The sequence below is a fragment of the Emys orbicularis genome, chromosome 17 (genome assembly GCF_028017835.1).
Source record: "Emys orbicularis isolate rEmyOrb1 chromosome 17, rEmyOrb1.hap1, whole genome shotgun sequence".
Lineage (NCBI taxonomy): Eukaryota > Metazoa > Chordata > Testudines > Emydidae > Emys > Emys orbicularis.
The window spans coordinates 5316173-5327945 of NC_088699.1; the positions used below are offsets into that span (position 1 = coordinate 5316173).

The 11773-nt window shown below is 46.0% G+C and overlaps 1 protein-coding gene, 3 non-coding genes and 1 pseudogene across 4 annotated transcripts in view; all 5 read right to left on the reverse strand.

The window, feature by feature from the left end:
- TEX14 (testis expressed 14, intercellular bridge forming factor) overlaps nt 1–9825 on the reverse strand; it is a 64805-nt gene extending 54980 nt beyond the window's left edge. The window contains exon 1 of the mRNA XM_065418506.1: nt 9690–9825. Coding sequence (XP_065274578.1) covers nt 9690–9825 — 136 coding nt within the window. The remainder of the gene's footprint in view (nt 1–9689) is intronic.
- On the reverse strand, nt 2584–2801 carry LOC135891101 (small nucleolar RNA U3). The gene has a single exon (XR_010562248.1). It is a non-coding gene; the product is annotated as a small nucleolar RNA U3 (small nucleolar RNA).
- On the reverse strand, nt 5442–5658 carry LOC135891097 (small nucleolar RNA U3). Its single transcript, XR_010562244.1, has one exon. It is a non-coding gene; the product is annotated as a small nucleolar RNA U3 (small nucleolar RNA).
- Nucleotides 7004–7220, reverse strand: LOC135891102 (small nucleolar RNA U3). Its single transcript, XR_010562249.1, has one exon. It is a non-coding gene; the product is annotated as a small nucleolar RNA U3 (small nucleolar RNA).
- On the reverse strand, nt 8268–8378 carry LOC135891086 (small nucleolar RNA U3; annotated as a pseudogene).
- Nucleotides 9826–11773: the final 1948 nt, after the last annotated feature.

Consider the following 11773-nt stretch of genomic DNA (forward strand, 5'->3'; position numbering starts at 1 on the left):
AGGGATGGTGTCCCTAGCCTCTGTTTGCCAGAAGCTGGGAATGGACAACGGGGGATGGATCACTTAATGATTACCTGTTCTGTTCATTCCCTCTGGGGCACCTGGTAATGGCCACTGTCAGAAAACAGGATACTGGGCTAGATGGGACATTTCGTCTGACCTAGTATGGCCGTTCTTACGTTCAGTATAAACAAGTCATTGTATGAATTTTAATTTGTTACAACTTCGCTAGTGCTTTCTATGTACCCTATTGTAAAACTAGGCAAATATCTAGATGAGTTGATGTACCTCCTGGAAGACCATTGCATACCTGCAGAGCTATGCATATCCCTGGTTGAGAACCACTGCGCTAAATCACCCTTACTCTTAGAACTGGTGCCACTTGAACCTAGGCATTCTGAACCATTTCAGTGCTAGTAGACAGAAACAACACAGCTGCACTAAGTCTGTTGTTCCTCCCTGCACAATCCCCGCTTGGAAAGAAGATATCTTCTGGTTCTGACCATTGTGGGCCGCATAGGCAACTCTCTCTGTGTTATGTGAGCCGCATCCACACAATATATAAACTACCTGTATGGCCCTGAGGTGAGGATGCTACATGGGCCGCAGCGGTATGCTGATTGGGCCTCAAGCGGCACATGGGCCGCAGGTTGAGAACCACTAGAATAGTTTTGCAAAGTCCATTGCCATAGCCTTTTTTTCCCATGTCTGCTGTGAGGCAGGAGCACATGAAATTCATTGCAATATAAATATGAATGAAACCACCCAAATATTATTTACATAAAAACTAAATAGTCTAATTTTAAAACAAAGAAAAACACAGGCCACACAGGGAGTGGTGCAAGAGTCTCAAATGATTTATACCCCACCTCCAATGCAGCATAAGAATTAACCTAAATGAATCAAACTATTTAAATAGAGTATCTTTCTCCTACAAAGCAGAATAAGACAAAAGGTTGAGGCTGTTCCCCTTCACATGGGGGGGGGTGGGGGGAGGCAGAGAAGAAGGATTTAGATGCTCAATCCACTTCAGATTATGAAAGAAACCGAGCAAACTAATGATTTACTCAAAACCCACCCCAGCAAAAAGAAAACCAAACTAAGTGTTACACAAGCTTTCTCTCCCCCCCCCCATCAATAGATTTTAATATTCTTCACAATAATGGGTATTATCCCAGCTTAGAGGCCAGGACATTGGGGCAAAGAGAGCACAAAGCTAGTCACTGGTTGAGTTGAGAAGGAACTCAGGCCTCCTCACTCCTAATCTAATACCCTTTCTATTAGACCTCACTGTTTTTATGAGAAAGAGGAAATTGAGTGCACAGCACAGAGAGGAGGGAGATCGCTTCTCGGCTCTCTGTGAGCTGAGGAGTGAAAACATTATCTAGCCCTATTGGACAGGGGTAGGTGTTGAAATGGGAGCATGGGTGCCAGGAAGTTAATGCTGGCAGAAGAGTGGACTATGTGGTAGCAGGCAGTGCAAGGCAGAGAAGGGTGGATGAGATGAAGCATTTGTTCTGGCTCTCTCCTGATGGGGAAGGCAGCAGAGGCACACCTGATCTTCCCTACCATTACAGAGCCTAGAAGTAGGAAGTCAAGAGATGGCAGAAGAGCCTGGAAGTAGGAAGCCAAGAGACAGCAATTCTCATATCCTGTGTGGCTTGCCTGATGTGCTTGGGGCCAAGAGCAAGCTGCATACCACCCAACTGCCAGAGCAGTAGAAGTGAAAATAGGGGCTTCCAGGAAGAAGAAGGAAAAAAAAGGGGGAGGGGGAGAGAGAGAAGCTCCAAATAGCAATGTGTAAGTGTTGGTAGCCCAGAACCTTGATGGTCCCAGGTTCTAGTCCCACAGGTGCTTACACTAGAGCAGCAGTTCTCAAACTTTAGGGGGGAGGGATAGCTCAGTGGTTTGAGCATTGGCCTGCTAAACCAGTGGTTCTCAAACTTTGTACTGCTGACCCCTGTCAAATAGCAAGCCTCTGAGTGTGACCTCCCTCCCCCATAAATTAAAAACACTTTTTAATGTATTTAACACTATTATAAATGCTGGAGGCAAAGCGGGGCTTAGGGTAGAGGCTGACAGCTCATGATCCCCCATTTAATAACCTCATGACCCCCTGAGGGATCCCAACCCCCAGTTTGAGAACCCCTGTGCTAAACCCAGGGTTGTGAGTTCAAACCTTGAGGGGTCCATTTAGAGATCTGGGGCAAAGATCTGTCTGGGGATTGGTCCTGCTTTGAGCAGGGGGTTGGACTAGATGACCTCCAAAGGTCCCTTCCAACCCTGAGAGAAAAAAATGGAAAAGGAAGAGAACTTGCAGAATCAGGCCTCTACCTAAATTCAGAAATAAATTACAACAAAAAATAAATATGGCAGCATAAAAGAATTTTAGAATTGTTTCAGTAACGACTGAATAAGAAACCTTTCACACTACATTTACTTCTCTTTCAAACCCTACCAAAAACAATGAATAAAATTAAGATTTAACATTAAACATACCATCAGCTAAAACTATAAAAAAAACTCCATATAATAGAAAAACTTCTAAATTAAACTATTTTTAAACTTATTTTATAAGGACTAACCACTCAGTCTGTGTTCTCTCCCTCCCAGCTTCCCAAAAAGGAAAGAAGGAACGGTCATCAATAACAGACAGCAGCTGCATTAAAGCAACACTGTCTGCTCGCTTCGCGCTCAGAAGAGAACACTTTAACTCCTCCTCATGGTTAGCAAGGTCAGACACTTTCGGCTACACTTCTCTAGTTACAAACTATAGAAATGATCCCTGAAAGTATAGTCTTAACAAATCCCGCCTCGGCTACACACCCAGGCTAATGTGCACAAGCTTTTCTTCCCATGGTGAATGTTTTCATACAACAGGTTTCACCCTTAGCGAACTAAAGGACAAAAATCTAAAACCAGGTGCCTATTGCATTAAAGCACAATTCAGCCAGCTTTAGAACACTATATTCCAATTGATTTATTTTTATCAAGATCAAGATTTTTATGTCGCTATTTACAGAAACACACCTCCTGATTAGCATGTGGAGCTCCCAGCAACCAATCAAACCCTCTTGCTTTTACTTCCTGAAACTGCTATACCTCTCACAGGCTCCTCTAAACCATATGACAGCTTGTCAGGCACAGACAATGCGGACAGGTCAGCCCTTTCTAACATGCTCTGCAGCTGTTTCTCTCTGAATTGCTCTCAAATTCATCTGCACTAAAAGTTTTTGCAGGGTTCCATGTTACCGGTGGTACTTGCACTAAATCAGTGGCTCTCAACCTTTACAGACAACTGTACCCCTTTCAGGAGTCTGATTTCTCTTGCATACCCCCAAGTTTTACCTCACTTAAAAACTACTTGCTTACAAAATCAGATGTAATATTTATAAAAATAAATCAATTGGAATATAAGTATCTCGGCTCTTTGAGCTCTGGTCAAGTGTTGGTAGTCTCTTGGTCTATCCAAGGCTGTGATCAAGTGTCTTGATGTTTTGGTCTTTTGGCCTCGAGATGAAAACCTTGCCTTTGTTTCTGGGACCTTGAAGTGAAAAAATTCTCTAAGTTATATTTGTACTCCATTTCAGTGTATAGTATAGACTAGAGAACAGTATAAACAAGTCAATGTATGAATTTTAATTTGTTACAAATGTGCTAGTGCTTTCTATGTAGCCTATTGTAAAACTAGGCAAATATCTAGATGAGTTGATGTACCCCCTGAAAGACCATTGCATACCCCTGTTTGAGAACCACTGCACTAAAGCACCCTTACTTTTAGAACTGGTGCCACTTGAACCTAGGCATTCTGAACCATTTCAGTGCTAGAAGACAGTGGCAACACAGCTGCACTAGGTCTGTTGTTCCTCCCTGCACAATCCCCGCTTAGAAAGAAAATATCTTCTGGTTCTGACCCTATTTACCATTGTAGGCTGCATAGGCAACTCTCTCTGTGTAATGTGAGCCGCATCCACACAATATATAAACTACCTTTATGGCCCTGAGGATGCCACATAGGCTGCAGCTGTGTGCTGATTGGGCCACAGGTTGAGAATCACTAGTCTATAATTTTGCAAAGTCCATTGCCACAGGCTTTTTTCCCCATGTCTGCTCTGAGACAAGAGCACATGAAATTCATTGCAATATAAATATGAGTGAAACCACCCAAATATATTTACATAAAAACTAGATAGTCTCATTTTAAAACACAGGCCACACAGGGAGTGGCGCAAGAGTCTCAAATGATTTATACCCCCTCCTACCCACCATTCAGCATAAGAATTAACCTAAATGGATCATGACTATTTAAATAGAGTATATTTCTCCTACAAAGCAGAATAAGACAAAAGGTTGAGGCTGTTCCCCTTCACATGGGGGAGGGGTGGGGGCAGAGAAGAAGTATTTAGATGCTCAATCCACTTCAGATTATGAAAGAAACCAAGCAGACTAATGATTTACTCAAAACCCACCCCAGCAAAAAGAAAACCAATCTGCACCTAAGCTATACAAGTTTCTAAATAAAGCTATTATATCTAACCTTCCCCATAACTAGATTTCATGTACACTAAAAAACCTCCTTCTTTTATTCAGTATACAAAGCCTAACCACTCAGTCTGTGCTCTCCCCTCCCGCTTTTCCAACTACACAGTTTATACCAGGGTTTAGGTCAGCTCAGCTGCGCCTCTCAGGGGTGTGCATTTTTCATTTACCTCAGACAGAAAAAAAGAGAGTAACAGAAAAGAGAAGAAATAAGATGGGAAGGAAAACACCCAGGGGGCGAGGGAGATGTTGACATATGCAAATCCCTCATGTAAACCCCTTCCCCCCATGCCCTTCATTGTCTCCTCCACCCATTCCAGGGTTCCCCAGTCTTTCTCCATGGCAGGGGTTCTGTGTGCTTGATATTCACCCATAGCAGGGTCCTCCATTCTCCCCAATGGCAGGGGCTCTGTGTGAGCCTCTTTTCTCCCCATTCCACCCTCTACCCACTGCACGGACAAGAGACAGCAACTCTCATATCCTGTGTGGATTGTCTGACGTGCTTGGGGCCAAGAGCAAACTGTGTACCACCCAGCTGCCAGAGCAGTAGAAGTAAAAAAAAAAAAAGAGGCTTCCAGAAAAATGGGGAGTGAAAAAGAGAGAAATAGAGGGAAAAAATGGAAAAAGAAGAGAACTTTCAGACTCAGGACCCTATCTAAACTCTGAAATAGAATACAACAACAACAAAAGAGATATAGCAGCATCAAGGAATCTTAGAATTGTTTCAGTAACGACTGAATAAGAAACCTTTCACACTACATTTACTTCTCTTTCAAACCCTACCAAAAAAAAAGAATAAAATTAAGATTTAACATTAAACATATCATCAGCCAAAACTATAAAAAACTCCGTATAACAAAATTCTAAAAAAATCTATTTTTAAACCCGTTTTATAAGGACTAACCACTCAGTCTGTGTTCTCTCCCTCCCAGCTTCCCAAAAGGAAAGAAGGAACGGTCATCAATAACAGACAGCAGCTGCATTAAAGCAACACTGTCTGCTCGCTTCGCGCTCAGAAGAGAACACTTTAACTCCTCCTCGTGGTTAGTAAGGTCAGACACTTTCGGCTACACTTCTCTAGTTACAAACTATAGAAATGATCCCTGAAAGTATAGTCTTAACAAAACGCTGCTCGGCTACACACCCAGGCTAATGTGCACAAGCTTTTCTTCCCACGGTGAATGTTTTCATACAACAGGTTTCACCCTCAGCGAACTAAAGGACAAAAATCTAAAACCAGGTGCCCATTTCATTAAAGCACAATTCAGCCAGCTTTAGAACACTATATATTACAAGATTTTTATGTCGCTATTTACAGAAACACACCTCCTGATTAGCATGTGGAGCTCCCAGCAACCAATCAAACCCTCTTGCTTTTACTTCCTGAAACTGCGATACCTCTCACAGGCTCTTCTCTACCACGTGACGTTACAGCGAACATGTCTTTCAGGCAGAGCCCGACGCAGACAGAGCTCTATCTACCGTGGTCTGCAACTGTTTCTCTCGAGTTCGATTCCCCTAAAGACCTCAAGTTTCACGTTACCGGTGGCAGGCGCCGACTCTGGGTGCTTCGAGACTGGAGCATCCACGAAAAAAAATAATAATGGGTAATTAGCACCCAGCAGCAGCCCCCCCCCTTCAACTCCTCTCCCTCCCCCAGCGCCTCCTGCCCGCTGACGGGTCCCGCCAATCAGCGCCTCCCCCTCCCTCCCAGCGCCTACTGCCTGCCACGGATCAGCTTCAGGAGGGGCGGGAGTGGGGCATTGGGGAAAGGGAAGGGGTGGAGTGGGAGCGGGGCCTGGGAGGAGCCAGGGGGAGCAGCCCCCCGGCAGATTAGAAAGGGCGTCGCTACACTCTACGAAGGCAGAGCAGCGGGATTTGGTTCAATTGCTCCTCTCAGCACAGTTCCTCAGCGTCGTGCACTGTGTATCCAGAAGACAGCAAGAGCAAGTCTTTAGTTTTGCAAGTATATCGCCACTATTTTTCCCCTTGAAACAGCAGCACACATCATTCATAGCAATATAAATGTCAATAACTGTTAGCAAACCTATCCACATATTCTTAAATCAAACCTAGAGAGAGCTGACATCAGAGGCAAGTACTGTATACGTTTGCCTCCCTAGAGAGTACTATGTAAGAATTAATCTGTAGAGGTATAACAGGTATTTAACGGCTGTCTCTCTCCTGAAAAATGGAAAAAGGCAAAGGCTTAAAGCTGCCTTTGGGAGAATTTTCAAAGCCATCCAAGTGATTTGGACACTCAATTCCCACTAATTTCTTCTAAACTGGCTTTCAAAATCCCACACCGTACAAAAAAGGGTGGGTGAACAAACCCCTCACAACAACGCATAAAAAAAATAAGTATATATAGATTTAGAAACAAAACCAGCTATTATAAACTTCCCAAAGTATAATTTTAAAGTAATATTTAAAGCTTTTTCATTCAGTCAGTTAATACAGACAAACCATTCAGTCTATGCTGTCTCCCTCCCGCTTCTCCAGCGGGAAGAAGCAACGGGCATCAGCGACAGACAGCAGCTGCATTAAAGCAATCCCGCCTATTCGCTTCGCGCTTGGAAGAAAACATTGTAAAACTCGTCCTCCTAGAATCCCTTTCGATAGCACTTCTCTAGCTAAGCGCCGGCCATTTCTCCTGAAAAGACATCCTGCCTAGTTGCCAATCCCCGTCTACCCTGATTAACCTCTTAATTACTCATTTTTTAAAACAACTGGTCACGAAAGAAAATTGATAGTACTTTTGCAAACAGCCTTTTTGTCAACAGATGTCCATATTCTTCAGATAAGTGGGGGGAGCACTCTTTGTAGTTTGTACAGGTCGAGTTTATTGCCCACCCCAGAGGCTCCTAGCACCCTCAATCCCCTCCCACAAGCTCCCTATGTTCCCCCTCCCATCCCACTCTTTTTAGGGACTCCCTGAAATTCCCCCAATCGCATACCTTACCAGAGAATCTCTGTACCCTTATTCCCCCCATACCAAGTTCCCCCCATTCCTACCTCCCCATGGCAGGGACTCTGTGTACCCTCCATTCCCCCAATGCCAGGTTCCTCCAATCTCCATACGACTAGGGGTTCTGTGTACCTCCACTTATCCCCTCGCTCCATTCCAGGCCCCCATTCTCTCCACCATTGTAGAGACTGTGTGCACCCCTATTCTCCTCTTCCCCCCATTCCTCCCTCCTTCCCAAGTCAAGCTCTCCCAGTCTCCTTACTTGCCAGGGGTTCTGTGGGTCCCATTTTTCTCCGCCCCCACTTCCACATTAGGGCCTGTACTAAGGGCTCAGAGAGGCTCCGAGAAAGTTGCATACCAACGAACTGGCAGAGCATTAGGGGTAGAGGGACTACTCGAAACGGGGGAGAGCGTGGAGAAAAGAAGAAAAAGTGGAAAGCGGAGAGAACTTGCAGAATTAATATAATCCATGCGCCTATAACTTTAAAATAGAACGGGGAGAGGACAAAAGAGAGGGACACTGCATAAAAAGGTGGAATTAGAGGTTCAAGAACTCTTACGCAACTGATAAATAAAAACTGTTGTATTTTTACACTGCATTTTCATCTCTCATGCTATTAGAAAACTCACTGAAAAACACCCCCATCCTCCCACACTACAGAAGTAATAATTTAGTTACGATCCCTTCTCTAAATATCCACATCAGAAACAAAGTTAAACACCAACTTTCAAAAAAAAATTATTTTATACAGATTAAAATCTCAGTCTGTGTTCTTTCTCTCCTACTTCCCCAGAGAGAAGAAAGATCATCAATAACAGACAACTGCCTACTCGCTTTACACTCAGGAAAGAACACTTTAACTCATCGTCGTAGTTAGCGAAACCAATCACTTTGTGTTAAAACAACCTCCCACGGCTATAGTCTAACGTCTAAAGCGCCTATATTTCCTGGTTACAGTGTGTAATTTAATACATCAAATCTCACTATGATCACAGAGACAGCGAGACTGACAAACAGTACACTGTGCGCATATCTCATTGTGGCACCTAACATATGAAAAAAATTTTAAAATGCCCTTTAGCTTCTGTTACAAATAAACGTTTTCCCGAATTTCACCAATCACTTCTTCTAATTAACAGAGGAACACCCCTTCAGCCAATCAGATATTTCTTCCATAGCTCGTACATGGAGGCGGGACTAACAAACTGGAACTGGCCTACGTAGGAAGGACGCATCGGAACAGTTACGCACAAGAAGCACGCATTGCAAGAGCCGAAGGTGCTGACGCGCTTCAGAAGCGATGTAGACAGCAATCCGCTCTTAAAGCAATGACGTCTGTTCCCCAGAGATTCCTGTTAGTCTCTCCTCCCATTAGGTACTGTTTTCTTAACATTGGCCCGTCTGCTTACCACCCCGTACTCCGAATTCACTGGCAATAATAGACCATATATTATCAACTTGGTTGTTTGCTTTTCGAGCCTCTCTAGCTTTGCCGTTAAGACGGATCTACACATGTCTACAGTTATGTTTCTCAAGTTCACGGAAGCCACTAAAACTGGTATTGGGGTGAATAAACTCCGTTTTTCCCCTATGCAACTCTCTTCCTAGTTCAAGAGCTGTACACTATTTGGATACGGTACGACTGTAAACATCCAGTATTAGGAACGTCACATTTTGGATAGAAAATATAGCAGCAATGTTTTTTTTTTAATAATTGCAAAAATAAAGAGATGTCAAGTATTAGAACATCTGCAAAATATCTGCATTCGCATATAGGGAATAACCAGGCGGCCGAAAATTACAGAGAAATAAACGAGACATGAAATGCTTTTCGGTTTGAACCAATACGCTGTAAATTGATAGGAGTATACGTTTCCTCCTAAAAGGGGACTTCCACAATTCTTCAAAATTACAGCCGCAGCATTTTAATTATTTACTGATTCTGTATTCAACTACATAACTTTCTATTCCACTTACCACTTTTCAGTTCATACCTGTTTTGTGGCTACAATAAATAACTAATGCCATTTGCTATACAGTCAAATCTGTACATCAATCACAAAAATGGAGTAAACTTTTCATATGGCATCCTAATTTCCTAACACAAAGAAAGCATCATCCATTGTCAAAAATACAAGAGAGCATGATATTTGCAAACACTTGTCTAAATTCAACTCTTACCTTTTTTCAGGATTTTTTTCACTTTAACATAGTTTCCTTGTTTAACATATTCGTGCAGTTGAGCTTCCAATGAATCATTTTTGATAGTACCAAGCTGGACTGGACAAGGTATGGGGAGAGGGACAGCATGAGCCATCCTGTTTCAAAGAAACAGACTAATAAATTATACTGAATCCAGGTCACAGCTAGAAAATGCAAAGGTACAATCCACTTATTTTAGATTCAAATAGCTTAATAGCTATAATAATCACTACCGAGCGACTGCTTCTTCATCGCGAAATAAAGAAAGGGGGAAGGATAGAGCTCCCTAATGGGCCCATCTGCAGTTCACCTGATAATAACAAAACCACATGAGAATATGGTCTACACAGAAGGTTCGAATGTACTCATTAGAGACTTTGCTTATTGGACCCCATAGACTGAGCTGTGTGCGGGGGTAAACAATGCAAGTGAGACAGGATTTAAGAGAACCCCGCTGAAGCAATGCTCAGAGTCCATCTAAGGGAATGAACCTAAACCCCTGAGAGGTGCACAGACCTACAGTATCTCAGGGCTCTGGATAAGGACAGTATAGAGCGAGTAAAACAGGCTCCAGTTACTGGGTGCCTTCTGCTCAGGGCCAGAGCCCCCAAACGCTTCTAATCACAGGGCACTCAGTACCTTCCCTGCACCTGGTTCATCTCGTATTCAGCAATTCCTCCCCCCTTTATCCCCTACTCACCGTGGCCGCACGCAACAGCCTCCCTTATTCCCCATTACCCCGCGCGCCCCGCACTCAGCACTCCCGATCTACACCCCCTCCCCGCGCGTCCCGCACTCCGCCCTACACTCCCCACATGCCCCGCACTCCCGACCTACACCCCACCACCCCGCACTCAGCACCCCCACCCTACACTTCAATACCCCGTGCGCCCCGCACTCAGCACCCTCATCCTGCACCCCACACACCCCCGCCCTACACCCCACCCCCACGCACCCAGCACCCCCACCCTACACCTCAATACCCCGTGCGCCCTGCACTCAGCACCCTCATCCTGCACCCCACGCACCCCCGCCCTACACCCCACCACCCCGCACTCAGCACCCCCACCCTACACCTCAATACCCCGTGCGCCCCGCACTCAGCACCCTCATCCTGCACCCCACGCACCCCCGCCCTACACCCCACCCCCACGCACCCAGCACCCCCACCCTACACCTCAATACCCCGTGCGCCCTGCACCCCCACCCTACGCCTCAATACCCGTGCGCCCCGCACTCAGCACCCTCACCCTACACACCACCACGTGGGCCCCACACCCAGCACTCCCGCCCTACACCCCTCCACCTCGCGCGCCCCGCACTCAGCATCCTCACCCTACACCCCACCACCCCGCACCCCACCCCACCACGTGGGCCCGCACTCAGTCCCCTCTCCCTCACCCTAATACACGGCTTCAGGTCCACAAACACCCGGCACACCTCCCCCTCCCCCCCGCACAACCGTTGACCGCTACAGGCCCCTCTTCGCCTCGCTCCTCCATCTCGACCCCCTCTCAATCCGCCCCCCCCCTAATACCTCGGTCCCCACCTGGCAGCTCGTGGTCGCGGAGCCCTGGCCAACCGTCGAGGGAGGCGACCGTTACTGGCGAGGGACGGAGGCCCCCACAGGACACAGTTCCTGAGGGGTGGAAGCTCCACGGGTCCAAGGAGCTGTCCGAGGGCGGGGTGTTGGGGGGAGGTATGGAGGCTCCCCTGGGCCACAACTCCCTGGCATGAAGTGCGAAGCGCGGCAGCACGGGCTTTCATCTGAGGTTTGTCCAGACCACTCTTCTGCGGAGATTAACCTGCCCCAAGATGGGCAGTGGAGCAGTCGGAGGCTCACTACAGGCTACGCCATCCACCCAAACTTCTGCCACGTGCACATCATGCCTACAACACGCTGCCACATGCACATGCATCGACTACATACAGCGAGCCACCCCGTCTGGCAACATGACGCCACCTCCACCTGCCAGCGGTGGCTGTAATTAGCCCGGTCGGTGGACACCAGGCATTGAACGCCTTGCCGAGTGCCCCTCGTGCATTTAACAGGATGCCGGGTG